At 40.0% G+C, this 24,069-nt stretch overlaps 1 protein-coding gene across 1 annotated transcript in view; it reads left to right on the plus strand.

Annotated features, from left to right (window-relative positions):
• Positions 1–24,069, plus strand: part of LOC128694739 (FYVE, RhoGEF and PH domain-containing protein 3-like) — a gene marked incomplete at its 3' end in the record, with an annotated part of 38,958 nt that overhangs the window by 8,891 nt on the left and 5,998 nt on the right. The window contains exons 3-6 of the mRNA XM_070095630.1: positions 3,715–3,936; positions 4,882–5,068; positions 5,822–5,985; positions 7,323–7,432. Coding sequence (XP_069951731.1) covers positions 3,715–3,936; positions 4,882–5,068; positions 5,822–5,985; positions 7,323–7,432 — 683 coding nt within the window. The remainder of the gene's footprint in view (positions 1–3,714; positions 3,937–4,881; positions 5,069–5,821; positions 5,986–7,322; positions 7,433–24,069) is intronic.

Here is a 24,069-nt window from a genome sequence, read left to right on the forward strand (position 1 = left end):
GAGGGTTTTGCGGGTCTATGCCCCTGCAGCCTTGGCCATGACCAGGCCTCGTGGTGGATCAGCTTGATTAACCAGGCTGTTACTGCTGGCCATGCATAAACCTACATACAAGCCACACCCCAACTGGTCAGGTATTGACTTTAGGTGCCTGTTCAACTCCATGAAGACAGCCAGGGGTCTATTGGTAATTCCCCATATGTATGCTGGGAGGCAGTTGAACAGTCTTGGGCCCCCTGACACTTATTGTGTTGTCTCTTAGCATACTTGTGGTGCCTGCGCTTTTCATTGGGGTTGGGAAGTTGCATCTGCTGAGTCCTTTGCTTTTGTAGGGAGTGATTTTAGTGTGCAGGTTTGGGACTAGTCCCTCTAGGATTTTCTAAGTGCACGTTATTATATATCTTTCTCGCCTGCATTCCAGGGAGTACAAATCAAGGGCCTTTAACTGTTCCCAGTAATTCAAGTGCTTTATCGTACTTATACGTGCCACGAAAGTCCTCTGTATATTTTCAGGGTCTACAATTTTGTCTGCCTTGCAATATTCCAGCCTAGAGAGACCAAGTGATACGAAGAGAATAATCATGGGCTTGGCATCACTAGTTTTGAAGGTTCTCACTATCATTTTCGTAGTAGATGTGGTAGAATATTATGCAGAGAATTTGTAGCTTTGAGATTAGAAAGAGGTGAGGATTAAAAGTATTATCCAGAAGCTGGGGAGGGGTTGTTGAGATGGTTTGGACATTTAGAGATATGGAACAGATAGGATGACTTGGAGGGCACGTAAATCTGTAGTGGAGGGAAGGTTGGGTACAGGTTGTTCTATGAAAGGTTGGAGGGAAGAGGGTAAAGGTAGTTTTCTTTGCAAGTAGCTTAGACATCCAACAAGGACCATTTTCATTTTTCATGATCATTTATTTATTTATTAAATCTGTGGTCAGGAGTCAAGTATTTGTTCATCTTAGAATCATGGGCTCTTGTGTAGACTGATCTTATACCAGAGTTATTTCTGTATTCAGGGCTCTTGCTTGCTATTGTTTAGCACAGTATTATTGTTCTGTTTTACATTATTATTCACAGTACAGCCTCTCCTCGCTTAGCGATGTACTCGTTTACCAACGCCTCGGACTTATGATGGGCTCTGACCAGTATGCATATCTAAATGATGTATATTAGAGCTGATTTCCTCTATTCTGTTTATTACAAATATATATAGTACACTGCTGGAGTATACCTGGAGAGGGTTTCGGTGGTCAACACCCCTGCAGCCCGGTCTGTGACCAGGCCTTTTAAAAATATACTAAAAATGTTATAAATGGTGCAAAGATGACATTAAAACAATATCACAGATGGTTGACACAAACCTACTACCATTATAGTATGCTCTTTGTTTAGTGACGAATTCATTTACGGATGCGGTCTTAGGAGCAGAACTCCGTCATTAAGTGAGGAGAGGCTGTATATTTTCAGCCTTAGTAATGGTATCCATAAGATTGATAGTTTTATTGCCCTGAACATAGTTCATGGCCTAAGGGGAAAGATTTATCATATGATTGTAATGTGTAATTTACTTAAAGCATTAACTAGTCATAGATTTAAAGTTTATTTCTGTTGTCTGTTTGCTGTTCAGCTAAGTTTAATGTGCAGTGTGTGATCAGTTGCATCCTATTCCACACAATTTACTTTATAAGTACGTACGCCTTGGCACAGAAATTTTTTTTATGTAAAAACATTAAATGTAAAAATGTTGCCACTTTTGTACAATATCCACAGTGGTAATTGTCATTTACCATGATAAACCCTGAAAGAAGCACTGCACTCTGTGTTCTGGCCTCTTCTTATGACTGAAGATGACATAATTAGGGTTTTTAACCCTAGAGGGTTATAAACCCAATATAACTAATAAGAACCCAGTAGTATGGTTTACTTTCATTAGGGTCTCATAAGCATTGCATTTTCTGATAATAAAAAAATGAACCAATTGTAACTTTAATCTTTTCACTGTCACAACCTTCAAAATTAAAAGGACCAACTTGTGATTTTCAAAAAATAAAAATAATACTTTCACCTTTTGAAGAGGTAAATTTGTGGCATTATGAAGGCATGAAGTTGATTACTTAAAAATCTCTACCTATATTTCTTCTTTCAACAAACTGGCCACTTCCCACCAAGGCAAGGTGGCCCAAAAAGAAAAAGAAAAGTTTTACCTATACAGTGGAACCTAGACTTACGAGTTTAATCCGTTCCAGGAGCTAGCTCGTAACTCAATTTACTCGTATATCAAATTAATTTTCCTCATTTAAATTGAAAAGTCATTAATTTGTTCCTTCACTCTGGAGAGACGAGAAAAAATACTTGAATATGACGCTATTATCAACTGTACGGCTTATTTATCTATCACAATTCATCTAATACATAATAAATAATATAATTATCACAGAAACATGATATATATACTCTAGAATGAATGAAATAGGCCATAATATCGTGGCAGAGGCAGCGGCAAAAGCGTCGCCATTTCTGTCCCAATTTGACTATAGTATCTTTCCATGTTCTTACTGTAAGAAAAAATGGAGTATTTTTGTGGCTAACTGCAGAAGATCACTAGGACCCATGGTTAGAAAAAAAAATTTGGCCAAATGACTAACAAAATGCAAACAAGCACAAGAGAACTGCCCCCACAGGGATGTAAACATGTTTACTGCTTACCAGCTGTGCTATCAGCTGTGCCAACTAGCAGAAGCAATCTGAATTATTATTACTTGCGTATTATGCATTATTATTATTATTATTATTAATTTAGGGAACTGAAGCTCAATCGTTTTAATAATAATAATATATTAGTAGTATTATGTTATTATTATTATTGTTGTTGTTATTAATTTAGGGAACTGAAGCTCTATCGTTATTATGATAATACGGTAGACCGTCATTGAAGAATTGCTGCGCAATTTTATGTAACACGTATAATTAATTTAACATGATTCAGTTTGTGGGAAGGATAAAAAAATTCTCTCTTGCTCAAGTGACCGCCTTGTTGTGGAGCAGTCGGGAAGCCATTCCCTACCACTCCCTGACACCACCCCACCAGCCCAGCATATGTAATTCATGCGTGTCCAATCTTTCTCTGCTACAAGGCATCTGTGCTTGTCAATTGTTATATTTTAATTACTATATCTTGTATCTGTCAGGCAATCATGACACCCAGTAGTCATAATAGTGTTCCTGAAAGTGGCACGAAGGGTATAAGCACTTAAGTCTTAGAATTAACAAAGATATTGGACAAGAGATAAACCGTAGCCGTAATTGAAGTGTTACTCTGTATGCAGAAAAAGAGGTTAACATGAGTTTGTGTGACTGGCTTACTGAATGACTTGACTGACATACTGAGTGACTTGATTGACTTACTGAGCGACTTGACTGTAATAATAATATTATATTATTATTGATGAGAAGAAAATGAGAATGATTTCCGTTGAATTAAAGTATGAAATGATAGATAAACAAGCGAGGTGTCCAGGTTTTGGGTTGAGGGGGAAGAGGGAGGGGGAAGCTGACTCGTAACTTGGAGCAAAAAATCGACCCAGGGACGGCTCGTATCTCAAAAAACTTGTAAGTTGGGACACTCGTAAGTCAAGGTTCCACTGTATTTGTATATACATATTACAGTTTACATACAGCACGAATATGAAAATAAAATACTTGTCTTTGACTTTTCAGTTTTTTGTAAAACCATGTTTAGAGAAGGGTCTCTTACCTGAAGACATCCATATAGCTATATTTGGTGAGCTGGCAGCCTTACAGCACATGAATGAAGAGCTTTATAATGCACTGGTGTCTGAAAGTGAAAATGTGGGAGCTGCCTTCCTTCATCTTGCCCCTTTTCTAAAAGTGTATTCTTCATATGCAAAAAACTATCAGAAATCCATAAATCTTTTGCTGGTGAGTATTCTGTTTATTTTATAAAAATGTGCAGTAAATGGATGGATGAATACACCAAGCAATCTGCGTGTCAATTTTTGGGATAACTAGCTCAATATTTTGGATGTAATCGTGTTGGTAGGAAGTGATATACAGTAATTTATTAAAAATTTGTGGTGTTCAATAATAGGTAATTATTTTGCACCAACTTTCTAAATCTGGAGGACAGATAGTTTGTTTCTTTTATATTTAAATGCTATAGCAAATTGCTATTGCATTTGGTTTGTTTGAAACTGTTACCCAATCAGTAAAGAGGGAACCTCTTGCTCCTGATAGTATATAGCTGAGACAAACACTTGGTGATACAGCATATTATACTGTATGTGACTGACTTGCCTACTCAAATTAGAGATTTGATAGTACAGCCTCTCCTCACTTAGCGACGTACTCGTTTACCAATGACTTGGACTTAGGACGGGTTTTCTGACCAGTATGCATACCTAAATAATGTATATTAGAGCTGATTTCCTCTACTCTGTTTATTACAGTATACAGTACACTACTGTATAAAGATTTAAAAATGTGCTGAAAATGTTATAAAAGGTGCAAGGGTAATAGTAAAGCAGTATCCAAGATGGCTGACATAAACCCACTACCATTATAATATGCTCCTCGTTTAGTGACGAATTCATTTACCTATGTGGTATTAGGAACGGAACTCCATTGTTAAGTGAGGAGAGGCTGTATTGTTTTGAATTAATCCAATATGGCAGTCTTAACTGCCACGTGTTCATTTGCTTCCCAGGCTTTCTCAACTTAGTATTTATCTCTTTGCAGAACTGTTTGTTATTCTCTGTAAAATTTGCTAATGATCATCAATCATTTTGTGTATTTTATACACTGCATTTATTTAAGAGGATTTTTCTTTATAATTTTTGAGGAAATTCCAGAGCATTTTCTTGGTAGGAATGGGAAAGGCGGAGTGACAAGTTAAGATCATGGATCACAGGGACAGAATCACGACCTGAGGTTCAAGCTAAGCTACCTTCACTGCTTATCACTCCTGTGCAACGGGTTCCACGTTACCGCCTGCTGTTGGGGGAGTTACTAAAGCACACACCAAATGACCACCCACATTTTAGCAGCATAGCAAGTAAGCTTCAACTCTCTTAATTGCCATACAGTAGTGTCGTACAATTGGCACATGACTGTCCTTTTAAATAGTGTCACATTTTATTAAAATCAAAATATTTTTATTTCTTTAATGCAGTATGTACACAGTTAATATATGTGTATTAAAATATTGTTAGGCACAAAAGAAAGGCACTAATGTGCCATGCATTTTGGTGGTCATAAATTTAATAAAGATCGGTTAAGAAATTTTGTGTGTACTACTTGGTTTCACAAAGGCACTGAAAGGAATTGTAGCTACTTTTTACTTTGGACCAACCCTGATTACCTCCATGACCCCTATGATTTTTGTTGCTTTTCCCTGAATACAATAGTGATCCCTACAAATCCACAGGCTTCCTTATTTGTGGGTTTTGATTATCTACCATTTTTTTATTTTCTGATAAACAGTCAGCAAATAATTTGATTTATCCAATGGTTTTCTGACTCAATGGCTTTCTTATGACCAAATCCCTTTATTTTAGTCACTAACAGTCAGTAATAACCTGATCAGAGTGATATGCTAATGAGATACGATCTCTGAAACAAAATGAATCCAACTCTGAAATTGTGTAAGAATTTATGCTGACTTGATTATGTATTATTCTGTATTTCTAGTTTAACAGGAACTTTAGGACTATAAACCCATGAATTTGTACGGATGACTGTAATGATAAACTTGGGTAGTTAGCGGGCTGTGTTTACTAGTAAACTAGAGTAGTCCGTCATGTTACAGAGGCAGTAGAAGAGGTGGGCGAGGTAGCAGAGCACATCAATCGCAGCATTAGTAAAGCAGAGAACCTCCAACGAATGTTGATGATTCAGCGAGCCTTCAAACGTGGCCATCCTAGCATTATTGCCCCAGGACGACACCTCCTTAAAGAAGGCATCCTCCACAAGGTGTGCTTCATATGTGGTACACATAAGCTTAATGATTATGTAGTATAGTACTGGTACCATCCGACTTATGACTGAGTTCGGTTCCAACCAACCCGTCGTAAGTTGAAATGGACACAAGTCGAACCTTACTACTGAATATCAACATAACATTTTTGTAATGACTTTATTTTGTTGTTTTATTTTGGTAATTCATTTTTTACTTTACTTTTTATGCTGTTAGTACTGTATTTTATACTGTAAGGTTTAGGATAAACACTGTGTACAACACAAACAGTTGTTTATTTCCCTGAAATTTATCATACAAAACACGGTCGTAAGTCGAATGGTCGTATGTCGAGCAGGTCGTAAGTCAGATGGTGGGTGCATGTAGTGTTGTATTAGAATTCTAATGCTTGTATCCCTGTGGAAGCAACTTTTTCAAGGACATGTAATATATGACAGCCATTTATATAGAGGAGGTTCTAGGTTTCTTATGATTATTTCAAATTACAATAAGTGGTAGCTGTGTATTTAGAGATCATTAATACTGTAAATATTTTTTCTATTTTAAATTAATTAGTTTTAAGCCAATCTGCAGTGTATCCACACAAAAACAACCCCTGATTTCAAACAGGTATAACATCTATAATAACTTTATTGTAATAATCTTTCACAGTTAGTAGCTTCAGATGCAGGATTTCATTCAGTTTCATGTGATATAGGGTAGCAATAACAGCACTCAGTGTGCACCCCTCTGCTTGCTCGGCAAACATCGATGCAATAGTCCGGTTCAGTTCAGACGCTCTGCAGCATATCTGATGTTATCATGTGAACTGTCAGTGATCGAAATTTTCAACTCCTCCAGGGTTGCAGGTAGTGGTGGTATGTAAACTGTGCTCTTCATGTACCCCCAAAGAAAAGTCACAAACAGTTAGGTCAGGTGACCTCGCAGGCCACTTGCAGAGGCCACCAGACCTAACCGTTTGCGACTTCTTTCTTTGGGGCTACGTGAAGAGCACAGTTTATGTACCACCACCACCTGCAACCCTGGGGGAGTTGAAAATTTCGATCACTGAAGCAGTTCACTGAGTGCCGTTAATGCTACCCTATACCACACGAAACTGAATGAAAATCTGCACCTGAAGCTGCTAACTGTGAAAGATTATTACAATAAAGTTATTGTAGATGTTATACCTGTTTGAAATCAGGGGCTGTTTTTGTGGACACCCTGTACTTTTGTCTAATTTGATTTTTCTAGCCTGTTGATTTGTTTTTATTTTTGCTGCAGATTTTCTTATTTCTTAGTTATTTTACAGAAGTTATAAATTGCATTATTTTTATGTTTTATTAATATGCAGGTGTCCCGCAATGGTAATGGCTCACAGCCACGTTTGTTTTTCCTCTTCACTGACATACTGTTGTACACCAAGTTACCAACAGTAAACTTAGCAAGGACCCCCACCACCAGGTATATTATGCGACAGTGTTTGCTCCTTTTATTGTTACCATTATCATTAACAGTTAAATAGCAAATGGATATATTGTAGACTATTTTTTTCCTTGTTTTAGTCCCTTTTTGTAGTTACTGGAACATATTCATGTCTCCCATGTTCAGTATTTAAGTTTCCAGTGGTTTTAGTACCTAACTCTTCATTGATTCCCAGTAATGTGTGTGTATATACAGTGGACCCCCGCATACCGATTTTAATCCGTGCAAGAGGGCTCATTGGTATGCGAAATAATCGGTATGCGAATGAATTTTCCCCATAAGAAATAATGGAAATCAAATTAATCCGTGCAAGACACACAAAAGTATGAAAAAAAAAATTTTACCACGTGAAATATACATTTTCCTACACACAGAGAAGGATACATGCACAATAGTAGAGTAGTACATGCACAGTATATATTGTGCATGTACTAGTCTACTAAATGAAGAATAAATGACACTTACCTTTATTGAAGATGCAGCAATGACTGATGAGACACTGTGTCCTGGGAGTGCCTTTTCCTCATGAGTACTGTAGGTCCTGTTTGGTATTTTCTTCCAGAACATGCCTTATCACACTGTGTATGTCACTACGATTCTTAAATCTCTCAAACCAACCTTTGCTGGCTTTAAATTCACCAATATGAGCACTAGTTCCAGGCATTTTTCCCTGTTCACCTGGGTGTTAGTCGATTGGTGTGGGTTGCATCCTGGGAGACAAGATTAAGGACCCCAATGGAAATAAGTTAGACAGTCTTCGATGACACTGACTTTTTTGGGTTATCCTGGGTGGCAAATCCTCTGGGGTTAATTGTTTCTTGGTATATTCTCAATAAGCCACACCAACAACAGTGCTACAGCAGCAGCAGACGATGCTACAGCAGCAGCAGACGATGCTACAGCAGCAGCAGCAGCAGCTGTACCACCAATAGTAGCGATGGTTGATTGGGGTTTATTATACAACCTGGCCAGCTCGGAGACACGCACTCCACTTTCATACTTATCAATGATCTTTTTCTTCATCTCTATAGTAATTCTCACCCTTATTGCTGTAGGGTTGGCACTAGAAGCTTTCTTGGGGCCCATGGTCACTTATTTTCCAGATAAAATCACCAAAAACACTGTAATAATACGAAATGTTACGATTGTATGCTTGGATGCTACCGCGGAGGCTGGCTGGTAAACAATGCCACCGGCGGAACATGTGAGGCTGGCTAAGGCGCACATTGGACACGTCTCGGACGAACAGCGGTGAGCGGGTTTTTAAGCGGTATGCGAGGCAAAATTTTTGCGATTAAAGCAAGCGGTATGCGGATTAATCGTTATGTGATGCCAACGGAATGCGGGGGTCCACTGTGTATATATATATATATATATATAGTAGGTTGGTAGACAGCAACCACCCAGGGAGGTACTACCGTCCTGCCAAGTGAGTGTAAAACGAAGCCTGTGATTGTTTTACATGATGGTAGGATTGCTGATGTCTTTTGTCTGTCTCATAAATATGCAAGATTACAGGCATGTCTTGCTACTTCTACTTACACTTAGGTCACACTACACATACATGTACACATTTATTTATACACACTCATCTGAGTTTTCTTTGATTTTATCTTAATAGTTCTTGGTCTTATTAATTTTCCTTTTATATCCATGGGGAAGTGGAATAAGAATCTTTCCTCCGTAAGCCATGCGTGTTGTAAAAGTCAACTAAAATGCCGGGAACAATGGGCTAGTAACCCCTTTTCCTGTAAAGATTACTAAAAAGAATAAGAAGAAGAAAATTGTCAAAGTGGGAAGTCTGAATGTGCGTGGATGTTGTGCAGATGATAAGAAAGAGATGATTGTGGATGTTATGAATGAGAAGAAGCTGGATGTCCTGGCTTTAAGTGAAACAAAGCTGAAGGGGGTGGGAGAGTTTCAGTGGAGAGGAATAAATGGGATTAGGTCAGGGGTTTCAAATAGAGTTAGAGCTAAAGAAGGAGTAGCAATAATGTTGAAGGATAAGCTATGGCAGGAAAAGAGGGACTATAAATGTATTAATTCAAGGATTATGTGGAGTAAAATAAAGATTGGATGTGAAAAGTGGGTTATAATAAGCGTGTATGCACCTGGAGAAGAGAGAAGTGTAGAGGAGAGAGAGAGATTTTGGGAAATGTTGAGTGAATGCGTGGGGAGTTTTGAATCAAGTGTGAGAGTAATGGTGGTTGGGGATTTTAATGCTAAAGTGGGTAAAAATGTTATGGAGGGAGTAGTAGGTAAATTTGGGGTGCCAGGGGTAAATGTAAATGGGGAGCCTTTAATTGAGCTATGTGTAGAAAGAAATTTGGTAATAAGTAATACATATTTTATGAAAAAGAGGATAAATAAATATACAAGGTATGATGTAGCACGTAATGAAAGTAGTTTATTAGATTATGTATTGGTGGATAAAAGGTTGATGGGTAGGCTCCAGGATGTACATGTTTATAGAGGGGCAACTGATATATCGGATCATTATTTAGTTGTAGCTACAGTTAGAGTAAGAGGTAGATGGGAAAAGAGGAAGGTGGCAACAACAAGTAAGAGGGAAGTGAAAGTGTATAAACTAAGGGAGGAGGAAGTTCGGGTGAGATATAAGCGACTATTGGCAGAAAGGTGGGCTAGTGCAAAGATGAGTAGTGGGGGGGTTGAAGAGGGTTGGAATAGTTTTAAAAATGCAGTATTAGAATGTGGGGCAGAAGTTTGTGGTTATAGGAGGGTGGGGGCAGGAGGAAAGAGGAGTGATTGGTGGAATGATGAAGTAAAGGGTGTGATAAAAGAGAAAAAGGTAGCTTATGAGAGGTTTTTACAAAGCAGAAGTGTTATAAGAAGAGCAGAGTATATGGAGAGTAAAAGAAAGGTAAAGAGAGTGGTGAGAGAGTGCAAAAGGAGAGCAGATGATAGAGTGGGAGAGGCACTGTCAAGAAATTTTAATGAAAATAAGAAAAAATTTTGGAGTGAGTTAAACAAGTTAAGAAAGCCTAGGGAAAATATGGATTTGTCAGTTAAAAACAGAGTAGGGGAGTTAGTAGATGGGGAGATGGAGGTATTGGGTAGATGGCGAGAATATTTTGAGGAACTTTTAAATGTTAAGGAAGAAACAGAGGCAGTAATTTCATGCACTGGTCAGGGAGGTATACCATCTTTTAGGAGTGAAGAAGAGCAGAATGTAAGTGTGGGGGAGGTACGTGAGGCATTACGTAAAATGAAAGGGGGTAAAGCAGCTGGAACTGATGGGATCATGACAGAAATGTTAAAAGCAGGGGGGGATATAGTGTTGGAGTGGTTGGTACTTTTGTTTAATAAATGTATGAAAGAGGGGAAGGTACCTAGGGATTGGCAGAGAGCATGTATAGTCCCTTTATATAAAGGGAAAGGGGACAAAAGAGACTGTAAAAATTATAGAGGAATAAGCTTACTGAGTATACCAGGAAAAGTGTACGGTAGGGTTATAATTGAAAGAATTAGAGGTAAGACAGAATGTAGGATTGCGGATGAGCAAGGAGGTTTTAGAGTGGGTAGGGGATGTGTAGATCAGGTGTTTACATTGAAGCATATATGTGAACAGTATTTAGATAAAGATAGGGAAGTTTTTATTGCATTTATGGATTTAGAAAAGGCATATGATAGAGTGGATAGAGGAGCAATGTGGCAGATGTTGCAAGTATATGGAATAGGTGGTAAGTTATTAAATGCTGTAAAGAGTTTTTATGAGGATAGTGAGGCTCAGGTTAGGGTGTGTAGAAGAGAGGGAGACTACTTCCCGGTAAAAGTAGGTCTTAGACAGGGATGTGTAATGTCACCATGGTTGTTTAATATATTTATAGATGGGGTTGTAAAGGAAGTAAATGCTAGGGTGTTTGGGAGAGGGGTGGGATTAAATTATGGGGAATCAAATTCAAAATGGGAATTGACACAGTTACTTTTTGCTGATGATACTGTGCTTATGGGAGATTCTAAAGAAAAATTGCAAAGGTTAGTGGATGAGTTTGGGAATGTGTGTAAAGGTAGAAAGTTGAAAGTGAACATAGAAAAGAGTAAGGTGATGAGGGTGTCAAATGATTTAGATAAAGAAAAATTGGATATCAAATTGGGGAGGAGGAGTATGGAAGAAGTGAATGTTTTCAGATACTTGGGAGTTGACGTGTCGGCGGATGGATTTATGAAGGATGAGGTTAATCATAGAATTGATGAGGGAAAAAAGGTGAGTGGTGCGTTGAGGTATATGTGGAGTCAAAAAACGTTATCTATGGAGGCAAAGAAGGGAATGTATGAAAGTATAGTAGTACCAACACTCTTATATGGGTGTGAAGCTTGGGTGGTAAATGCAGCAGCGAGGAGACGGTTGGAGGCAGCGGAGATGTCCTGTTTAAGGGCAATGTGTGGTGTAAATATTATGCAGAAAATTCGGAGTGTGGAAATTAGGAGAAGGTGTGGAGTTAATAAAAGTATTAGTCAGAGGGCAGAAGAGGGGTTGTTGAGGTGGTTTGGTCATTTAGAGAGAATGGATCACAGTAGAATGACATGGAAAGCATATAAATCTATAGGGGAAGGAAGGCGGGGTAGGGGTCGTCCTCGAAAGGGTTGGAGAGAGGGGGTAAAGGAGGTTTTGTGGGTAAGGGGCTTGGACTTCCAGCAAGCGTGCGTGAGCGTGTTAGATAGGAGTGAATGGAGACGAATGGTACTTGGGACCTGACGATCTGTTGGAGTGTGAGCAGGGTAATATTTAGTGAAGGGATTCAGGGAAACCGGTTATTTTCATATAGTCGGACTTGAGTCCTGGAAATGGGAAGTACAATGCCTGCACTTTAAAGGAGGGGTTTGGGATATTGGCAGTTTGGAGGGATATGTTGTGTATCTTTATATGTTTATGCTTCTAGACTGTTGTATTCTGAGCACCTCTGCAAAAACAGTGATAATGTGCGAGTGTGGTGAAAGTGTTGAATGATGATGAAAGTATTTTCTTTTTGGGGATTTTCTTTCTTTTTTGGGTCACCCTGCCTCGGTGGGAGACGGCCGACTTGTTGAAAAAAAAAAAAAAAAAAAAAAAAAATATATATATATATATATATATATATATATATATATATATATATATATATATATTTTTTTTTTTTATTATCACACCGGCCGATTCCCACCAAGGCAGGGTGGCCCGAAAAAGAAAAACTTTCACCATCATTCACTCCATCACTGTCTTGCCAGAAGGGTGCTTTACACTACAGTTTTTAAACTGCAACATTAACACCCCTCCTTCAGAGTGCAGGCACTGTACTTCCCATCTCCAGGACTCAAGTCCGGCCTGCCGGTTTCCCTGAATCCCTTCATAAATGTTACTTTGCTCACACTCCAACAGCACGTCAAGTATTAAAAACCATTTGTCTCCATTCACTCCTATCAAACACGCTCACGCATGCCTGCTGGAAGTCCAAGCCCCTCGCACACAAAACCTCCTTTACCCCCTCCCTCCAACCCTTCCTAGGCCGACCCCTACCCCGCCTTCCTTCCACTACAGACTGATACACTCTTGAAGTCATTCTGTTTCGCTCCATTCTCTCTACATGTCCGAACCACCTCAACAACCCTTCCTCAGCCCTCTGGACAACAGTTTTGGTAATCCCGCACCTCCTCCTAACTTCCAAACTACGAATTCTCTGCATTATATTCACACCACACATTGCCCTCAGACATGACATCTCCACTGCCTCCAGCCTTCTCCTCGCTGCAACATTCATCACCCACGCTTCACACCCATATAAGAGCGTTGGTAAAACTATACTCTCATACATTCCCCTCTTTGCCTCCAAGGACAAAGTTCTTTGTCTCCACAGACTCCTAAGTGCACCACTCACTCTTTTTCCCTCATCAATTCTATGATTCACCTCATCTTTCATAGACCCATCCGCTGACACGTCCACTCCCAAATATCTGAATACGTTCACCTCCTCCATACTCTCTCCCTCCAATCTGATATTCAATCTTTCATCACCTAATCTTTTTGTTATCCTCATAACCTTACTCTTTCCTGTATTCACTTTCAATTTTCTTCTTTTGCACACCCTACCAAATTCATCCACCAATCTCTGCAACTTCTCTTCAGAATCTCCCAAGAGCACAGTGTCATCAGCAAAGAGCAGCTGTGACAACTCCCATTTTATGTGTGATTCTTTATCTTTTAACTCCACACCTCTTGCCAAGACCCTCGCATTTACTTCTCTTACAACCCCATCTATAAATATATTAAACAACCACGGTGACATCACACATCCTTGTCTAAGGCCTACTTTTACTGGGAAAAAATTTCCCTCTTTCCTACATACTCTAACTTGAGCCTCACTATCCTCGTAAAAACTCTTCACTGCTTTCAGTAACCTACCTCCTACACCATACACTTGCAACATCTGCCACATTGCCCCCCTATCCACCCTGTCATACGCCTTTTCCAAATCCATAAATGCCACAAAGACCTCTTTAGCCTTATCTAAATACTGTTCACTTATATGTTTCACTGTAAACACCTGGTCCACACACCCTGTACCTTTCCTAAAGCCTCCTTGTTCATCTGCTATCCTATTCTCCGTCTTACTCTTAATTCTTTCAATAATAACTCTACCATACACTTTGCCAGGTATACTCAACAGACTTATCCCCCTATAATTTTTGCACTCTCTTTTATCCCCTTTGCCTTTATACAAAGGAACTATGCATGCTCTCTGCCAATCCCTAGGTACCTTACCCTCTTCCATACATTTATTAAATAATTGCACCAACCACTCCAAAACTATATCCCCACCTGCTTTTAACATTTCTATCTTTATCCCATCAATCCCGGCTGCCTTACCCCCTTTCATTTTACCTACTGCCTCACGAACTTCCCCCACACTCACAAACTGGCTCTTCCTCACTCCTACAAGATGTTGTTCCTCCTTGCCCCATACACGAAATCACAGCTTCCCTATCTTCATCAACATTTAACAATTCCTCAAAATATTCCCTCCATCTTCCCAATACCTCTAACTCTCCATTTAATAACTCTCCTCTCCTATTTTTAACTGACAAATCCATTTGTTCTCTAGGCTTTCTTAACTTGTTAATCTCACTCCAAAACTTTTTCTTATTTTCAACAAAATTTGTTGATAACATCTCACCCACTCTCTCATTTGCTCTCTTTTTACATTGCTTCACCACTCTCTTAACCTCTTTTTCTCCATATACTCTTCCCTCCTTGCATCACTTCTACTTTGTAAAAACTTCTCATATGCTAACTTTTTGTCCCTTACTACTCTCTTCACATCATCATTCCACCAATCGCTCCTCTTCCCTCCCGCACCCACTTTCCTGTAACCACAAACTTCTGCTGAACACTCTAACACTATATTTTTAAACCTACCCCATACCTCTTCGACCCCATTGCCTATGCTCTCATTAGCCCATCTATCCTCCAATAGCTTTTTATATCTTACCCTAACTGCCTCCTCTTTTAGTTTATAAACCTTCACCTCTCTCTTCCCTGATGCTTCTATTCTCCTTGTATCCCATCTACCTTTTACTCTCAGTATAGCTACAACTAGAAAGTGATCTGATATATCTGTGGCCCCTCTATAAACATGTACATCCTGAAGTCTACTCAACAGTCTTTTATCTACCAATACATAATCCAACAAACTACTGTCATTTCGCCCTACATCATATCGTGTATACTTATTTATCCTCTTTTTCTTAAAATATGTATTACCTATAACTAAACCCCTTTCTATACAAAGTTCAATCAAAGGGCTCCCATTATCATTTACACCTGGCACCCCAAACTTACCTACCACACCCTCTCTAAAAGTTTCTCCTACTTTAGCATTCAAGTCCCCTACCACAATTACTCTCTCACTTGGTTCAAAGGCTCCTATACATTCACTTAACATCTCCCAAAATCTCTCTCTCTCCTCTGCATTCCTCTCTTCTCCAGGTGCATACACGCTTATTATGACCCACTTCTCGCATCCAACCTTTACTTTAATCCACATAATTCTTGAATTTACACATTCATATTCTCTTTTCTCCTTCCATAACTGATCATTTAACATTACTGCTACATATATATATATATATATATATATATATATATATATATATCTTCTTTCTTTCAACACACCGGCTGTATCCCACCAAGGCGGGGTGGCCCAAAAGGAAAAACGAAAGTTTCTCCTTTTACATTTAGTAATATATACAGGAGAAGAGGTTACTAGCCCCTTGCTCCCGGCATTTTAGTCGCCTCTTACAACACGCATGGCTTACGGAGGAAGAATTCTGTTCCACTTCCCCATTTAGAATATATATATATATATATATATATTTTTTTTTTTTTTTTTTCCAACAAGTTGGTCGTCTCCCACCGATGCAGGGTGACCCAAAAAAGAAAGAAAATCCCCAAAAAGAAAATACTTTCATCATCATTCAACACTTTCACCACACTCGCACATTATCACTGCTTTTGCAGAGGTGCTCAGAATACAACAGTTTAGAAGCATATACGTATAAAGATACACAACATATCCCTCCAAACTGCCAATATCCCAAACCCCTCCTTTAAAGTGCAGGCATTGTACTTCCCATTTCCAGGACTCAAGTCCGACTATAAGAAAATAACCGGTTTCCCTGAATCCCTTCACTAATATTACCCTGCTCACACTCCAACAGATCGTCAGGTCCCAAGTATCATTCGTCTCCATTCACTCCTATCTAACACGCTCATGCACGCTTGCTGGAAGTCCAAGCCCCTCGCCCACAAAACCTCCTTTACCCCCTCTTTCCAACCCTTTCGAGGACGACCCCTACCCTTCTTTCCTTCCCCTATAGATTTATATGCTTTCCATGTCATTCTACTTTGATCCATTCTCTCTAAATGACCAAACCACCTCAACAACCCCTCTTCTGCCCTCTGACTAATGCTTTTATTAACTCCACACCTTCTCCTAATTTCCACACTCCGAATTTTCTGCATAATATTTACACCACACATTGCCCTTAGACAGGACATCTCCACTGCCTCCAACCGTCTCCTCGCTGCTGCATTTACCACCCAAGCTTCACATCCATATAAGAGTGTTGGTACTACTATACTTTCATACATTCCCTTCTTTGCCTCCATAGATAACGTTTTTTGACTCCACATATACCTCAACGGACCACTCACCTTTTTTCCCTCATCAATTCTATGATTAACCTCATTTTTTTTTTTTTTTTTTTATTATCACACTGGCCGATTCCCACCAAGGCAGGGTGGCCCGAAAAAGAAAAACTTTCACCATCATTCACTCCATCACTGTCTTGCCAGAAGGGTGCTTTACACTACAGTTTTTAAACTGCAACATTAACACCCCTCCTTCAGAGTGCAGGCACTGTACTTCCCATCTCCAGGACTCAAGTCCGGCCTGCCGGTTTCCCTGAATCCCTTCATAAATGTTACTTTGCTCACACTCCAACAGCACGTCAAGTATTAAAAACCATTTGTCTCCATTCACTCCTATCAAACACGCTCATGCATGCCTGCTGGAAGTCCAAGCCCCTCGCACACAAAACCTCCTTTACCCCCTCCCTCCAACCTTTCCTAGGCCGACCCCTACCCCGCCTTCCTTCCACTACAGACTGATACACTCTTGAAGTCATTCTGTTTCGCTCCATTCTCTCTACATGTCCGAACCACCTCAACAACCCTTCCTCAGCCCTCTGGACAACAGTTTTGGTAATCCCGCACCTCCTCCTAACTTCCAAACTACGAATTCTCTGCATTATATTCACACCACACATTGCCCTCAGACATGACATCTCCACTGCCTCCAGCCTTCTCCTCGCTGCAACATTCATCACCCACGCTTCACACCCATATAAGAGCGTTGGTAAAACTATACTCTCATACATTCCCCTCTTTGCCTCCAAGGACAAAGTTCTTTGTCTCCACAGACTCCTAAGTGCACCACTCACTCTTTTTTCCCTCATCAATTCTATGATTCACCTCATCTTTCATAGACCCATCCGCTGACACGTCCACTCCCAAATATCTGAATACGTTCACCTCCTCCATACTCTCTCCCTCCAATCTGATATTCAATCTTTCATCACCTAATCTTTTTGTTATCCTCATAACCTTACTCTTTCCTGTGTTCACCTTTAATTTTCTTCTTTTGCACACCCTACCAAATTCATCCACCAATCTCTGCAACTTCTCTTCAGAATCTCCCAAGAGCACAGTGTCATCAGCAAAGAGCAGCTGTGACAACTCCCACTTTGTGTGTGATTCTTTATCTTTTAACTCCACGCCTCTTGCCAAGACCCTCGCATTTACTTCTCTTACAACCCCATCTATAAATATATTAAACAACCACGGTGACATCACACATCCTTGTCTAAGGCCTACTTTTACTGGGAAAAAATTTCCCTCTTTCCTACATACTCTAACTTGAGCCTCACTATCCTCGTAAAAACTCTTCACTGCTTTCAGTAGCCTACCTCCTACACCATACACTTGCAACATCTGCCACATTGCCCCCCTATCCACCCTGTCATACGCCTTTTCCAAATCCATAAATGCCACAAATACCTCTTTAGCCTTATCTAAATACTGTTCACTTATATGTTTCACTGTAAACACCTGGTCCACATACCCCCTACCTTTCCTAAAGCCTCCTTGTTCATCTGCTATCCTATTCTCCGTCTTACTCTTAATTCTTTCAATTATAACTCTACCATCCACTTTACCAGGTACACTCAACAGACTTCTCCCCCTATAATTTTTGCACTCTCTTTTATCCCCTTTGCCTTTATACAAAGGAACTATGCATGCTCTCTGCCAATCCCTAGGTACCTTACCCTCTTCCATACATTTATTAAATAATTGCACCAACCACTCCAAAACTATATCCCCACCTGCTTTTAACATTTCTATCTTTATCCCATCAATCCCGGCTGCCTTACCCCCTTTCGTTTTACCTACTGCCTCACGAACTTCCCCCACACTCACAACTGGCTCTTCCTCACTCCTACAAGATGTTATTCCTCCTTGCCCTATACACGAAATCACAGCTTCCCTATCTTCATCCACATTTAACAATTCCTCAAAATATTCCCTCCATCTTCCCAATACCTCAAACTCTCCATTTAATAACTCTCCTCTCCTATTTTTAACTGACAAATCCATTTGTTCTCTAGGCTTTCTTAACTTGTTAATCTCACTCCAAAACTTTTTCTTATTTTCAACAAAATTTGTTGATAACATCTCACCCACTCTCTCATTTGCTCTCTTTTTACATTGCTTCACCACTCTCTTAACCTCTCTCTTTTTCTCCATATACTCTTCCCTCCTTGCATCACTTCTACTTTGTAAAAACTTCTCATATGCTAACTTTTTCTCCCTTACTACTCTCTTTACATCATCATTCCACCAATCGCTCCTCTTCCCTCCTGCACCCACTTTCCTGTAACCACAAACTTCTGCTGAACACTCTAACACTACATTTTTAATCCTACCCCATACCTCTTCGACCCCATTGCCTATGCTCTCATTAGCCCATCTATCCTCCAATAGCTGTTTATATCTTACCCTAACTGCCTCCTCTTTTAGTTTATAAACCTTCACCTCTCTCTTCCCTGATGCTTCTATTCTCCTTGTATCCCATCTACCTTTTACTCTCAGTGTAGCTACAACTAGAAAGTGATCTGATATATCTGTGGCCCCTCTATAAACATGTACATCCTGAAGTCTACTCAACAGTCTTTTATCTACCAATACATAATCCAACAAACTACTGTCATTTCGCCCTACATCATATCTTGTATACTTATTTATCCTCTTTTTCTTAAAATATGTATTACCTATAACTAAACCCCTTTCTATACAAAGTTCAATCAAAGGGCTCCCATTATCATTTACACCTGGCACCCCAAACTTACCTACCACACCCTCTCTAAAAGTTTCTCCTACTTTAGCATTCAGGTCCCCTACCACAATTACTCTCTCACTTGGTTCAAAGGCTCCTGTACATTCACTTAACATCTCCCAAAATCTCTCTCTCCTCTGCATTCCTCTCTTCTCCAGGTGCATACACGCTTATTATGACCCACTTCTCGCATCCAACCTTTACTTTAATCCACATAATTCTTGAATTTACACATTCATATTCTCTTTTCTCCTTCCATAACTGATCATTTAACATTACTGCTACCCCTTCCTTTGCTCTAACTCTCTCAGATACTCCAGATTTAATCCCATTTATTTCCCCCCCACTGAAACTCTCCTACCCCCTTCAGCTTTGTTTCGCTTAGAGCCAGGACATCCAACTTCTTTTCATTCATAACATCAGCAATCATCTGTTTCTTGTCATCCGCACTACATCCACGTACATTTAAGCATCCCAGTTTTATAAAGTTTTTCTTCTTCTCTTTTTTAGTAAATGTATACAGGAGAAGGGGTTACTAGCCCATTGCTCCCGGCATTTTAGTCGCCTCATACGACACGCATGGCTTACGGAGGAAAGATTCTTTTCCACTTCCCCATGGACAATAGAAGAAATAAAGAAGAACAAGAGCTATTTAGAAAAAGGAGAAAAACCTAGATGTATGTATGTATATATATATGCATGTGCGTGTCTGTGAAGTGTGACCAAAGTGTAAGTAGGAGTAGCAAGATATCCCTGTTATCTAGCGTGTTTATGAGACAGAAAAAGAAACCAGCAATCCTACCATCCCGTTCCTTAGAGCTCAATGTTATGCGAAATTATCTTTATGCGAATTAATTTTCCCCATAAGAAATAATGGAAATCAAATTAATCCATGCAAGACACCCAAAAGTATGAGAAAAAAAAATTTTACCACATGAAATATTAATTTTAATACACACAAACTTAAGAAAACTTGCACAGTTGCATGACACTTACCTTTATTGAAGATCTGGTGATGATTGATGGGATGGGAGGAGGGGAGACTGGATGGTTTTAGTGTTTAGAAGGGGAATCCCCTTCCATTAGGACTTGAGGTGTCAAGTCCTTTTCCGGGGTTGCTTCCCTTTTTCTTTTAATGCCACTAGGACCAGCTTCAGAGTCACTGGACTTCTGTCGCACATCATTTCTGTCCACATTGGCCTGTACCTCTCGTTCCTTTATGACTTTCCTAAAGTGTTTCACAACAGTGTCAGTGTAATAGTCACCAGCACGGCTTGCAATAGCTGTCTGAGGGTGATTTTCATCCATGAAGGTTTGCACTTCAAGCCACTTTGCACAGTTTCCTTAATCTTTGAAGTAGGCAACTTCTTCAATTTGTCTCTCCCCTCCTCCGAAGCAATTTGCTGTTGAAGTTGATCTAGCAGCTCATCAGTGGTTAGTTCTTCATTGTCCTCCTCCACCAACTCTTCCACATCCTCCCCACTAACCTCCAACCCCAAGGACTTTCCCAATGCCACAATTGATTCCTCAACTGGCATAGGATTCTCAGGGTTAGCCTCAAATCCTTCAGAATCCCTTTGGTCTACACATTCTGGCCACAGTTTCTTCCAAGCAAGAGTTCAAGGTCCTCTTAGTCACTCCCTCCCAAGCCTTACCTATAAGGTTTACACAATTGAGGATATTAAAGTGCTCTCTCCAATACTCTCTTAGAGTCAATTGAGTTTCTGAGGTCACTACAAAGCACCTTTCAAACAGAGCTTTTGTGTACAGTTTTTTGAAGTTTGCAATAACCTGCTGGTCCATGGGCTGCAGGAGAGGAGTGGTATTAGGAGGCAAAAACTTCACCTTAATGAAGCTCATGTACCCACAAAGTCTCTTTTCCAAGTCTGTAGGATGACCAGGGGCATTGTCTAACACCACCAGGAGGCACTTAAGGTCTAATTTCTTTTCAGTTAGGTAATTTTTCACAGTGGGGGCAAATGCTTGGTGTAACCAGTCATAGAAAAAGTCCCTAGTGACCCATGTCTTATTGTTTGCCCTCCACAGCACACACAAATTAGCCTTGAGGATATTTTTTTGCCTGAACGCTCTGGGAGTTTCAGAGTGATACACTAATAAAGGCTTCGCTTTGCAATCACCACTAGCATTGGCACACACGAGAAGAGTAAGCCTGTCTTTCATAGGCTTATGTCCTGGGAGTGCCTTTTCCTCCTAAGTAATGTAGGTCCTGCTTGGCATTTTCTTCCAAAACAGGCCTGTTTCGTCACAATTAAACACTTGTTCAGGTTTCAGTCCTTCACTGTCTATGTACTCCTTGAATTCATGCACATATTTTTCAGCTGCTTTTTGGTCCGAACTGGCAGCCTCGCCATGCCTTATCACACTATGTATGCCACTACGCCTCTTAAATCTCTCAAACCAACCTTTGTTGGCCTTAAATTCACTCGCATCACCACTAGTTGCAGGCATTTTTCTAATTAAATCCTCGTGCAACTTCCTAGCCTTTTCACTTATGATCTCTTGAGAGATGCTATCGCCTGCTATCTGCTTTTCGTTTATCCACACCAATAACAGTCTCTCAACATCTTCTATCACTTGCGATCTCTGTTTTGAAAGCACAGTTAAACCTTTGGCAAGAACAGCTTCCTTGATTGCCGTTCTCTTGGACACAATAGAAGCGATGGTTGATTGGGGTTTACTATACAACCGGGCCAGCTCGGAGACACGCACTCCACTTTCATACTTAGCAATGATCTCTTTCTTCATCTCCATAGTAATTCTCACCCTTATTCCTGTAGGGTTGGCACTAGAAGCTTTCTTGGGGCCCATGGTCACTTATTTTTCAGGTGAAATCACTATAAAAAGGCTGTAATAATACGAAATGTTCCGATTGTATGCTTGAATGTTACCACGGAGGCTGGCTTGTAAACAATGCCACTGGCAGAACAAGTGAGGCTGGCTCAGGCCGCATGGACGTGTCTCGGACGAATCGCGTTGAGCGAATTTTTTAGCACTATGCGAGGCAAAATTTTAGCGATAAAATGCATCACTATGTGGATTTAACACTATGCGATGCCAACGTTATGCGGGGGTCCACTGTATATTGGAAAAAATGCAAAACAGTTAGTGGAAAAGTAACCAAAAAGACAGGTATATACCAGAGTGACCCATACTAGTGCAAGATATAACTATCAATTTGTCTTAGTTTGCAGGTTTCAAACTTTGTGAATGGTGAATATAGGTGAGATTCTCAACTTGGAAATGTTACTATCAAGGTTTTCCAGTGGTTGAGTATATGATCCTAACTTACCCAAACCATAAACTAGTGGTGTAAGTTTTTTTTTTTTTTTTTTTTTTAACACACTGGCCGTCTCCCACTGAGGCAGGGTGACCCAAAAAAGTTTTTTTTTTTTCTGTAGAGTAAACTGAAATTTTGCATTACTGTACAGGCAGTCCTTGATATGACCCGTTAACTTCTATTGCACAGCGCTCTGAATATTTTGAATTTTTTTTTTAAATTAGAGGTCAATTTTCTGTGTGTAATAATACCAAAAAAAAAGTTTTTAGGACCACAGGGTGGATAGGGGTGCAGTGTGGCAGATGTAGGTGTATGGTATAGGAGATAGGTTACTGAAAGCAGTGAAGAGTTTTTATGAGGACAGCAAGGCTCAGGTTAGAGTATGTAGGAGAGAGGGAGATTATTTCCCAGTAAAAGTAGGCCTTAGACGAGGATGTGTGATGTCACCGTGGTTGTTCAATATATTTATAGGTGGGGTTGTAAGAGAAGTGAATGCAAGGGTCTTGGCAAGAGGTGTGGAGTTAAAAGATAGATTCAAACACAAAGTGGGAGTTGTCACAGTTGCTCTTTCCTGATGACACTGTGCTTTTGGGAGATTCTGAAGAGAAGTTGCAGAGGTTGGTGGACGAATTTGGTAGGAAATGTTAAAGAAGAAAATTAAAAGTGAATATAGAAAAGAGTAAGGTGATGAGGGTAACAAAAAGATTAGGTGATGAAAGATTGGAGGGAGAGAGGTGGTGAATGTATTCAGATATTTAGGAGTAGACGTGTCAGCAGATGGGTCTACGAAAGATGAGGTGAATCATAGAATTGATGAGGGGAAAAGGGTGAGTGGTGCTCTTAGGAGTCTCTGGAGGCAAGGAGGGGAATGTGTGAGAGTATAGTTGTACCAACACTCTTGTATGGGTGTGAAGCATGGGTGATGAATGTTGCAATGAGGAGAAGGCTGGAGGTAGTGGGGATGCCATGTCTGAGGGCAATGTGTGGTGTGAATATAATGCAAAGAATTCGTAGTTTGGAAATTAGGAGAAGGTGTGGGATTACCAAAACTATTATCCAGAGGGCTGAGGAGGGGCTGTTGAGGTGGTTCGGACATGTAGAGAGAATGGAACAAAACAGAATGACTTCGAGAGTGTATAAATCTGTAGTGGAGGGAAGGCGGGGTAGGAGTCGGCCTAGGAAGGGTTGGAGGGAGGGGGTAAATGAAGTTTTGTGTGAGAAGGGCTTGGACTTCCAGCAGGCATGCGTGAGTGTATTTGATAGGAGTGAATGGAGACAATGGTTTTAACTCTTGACGTGCTGTTCGAGTGTTATCAAAGTAACATTTATGAAGGGATTCAGGGAAACCGGCAGGCCGGACTTGAGTCCTG

This window comes from Cherax quadricarinatus, chromosome 51 (assembly GCF_038502225.1).
Source record: "Cherax quadricarinatus isolate ZL_2023a chromosome 51, ASM3850222v1, whole genome shotgun sequence".
NCBI lineage: Eukaryota > Metazoa > Arthropoda > Malacostraca > Decapoda > Parastacidae > Cherax > Cherax quadricarinatus.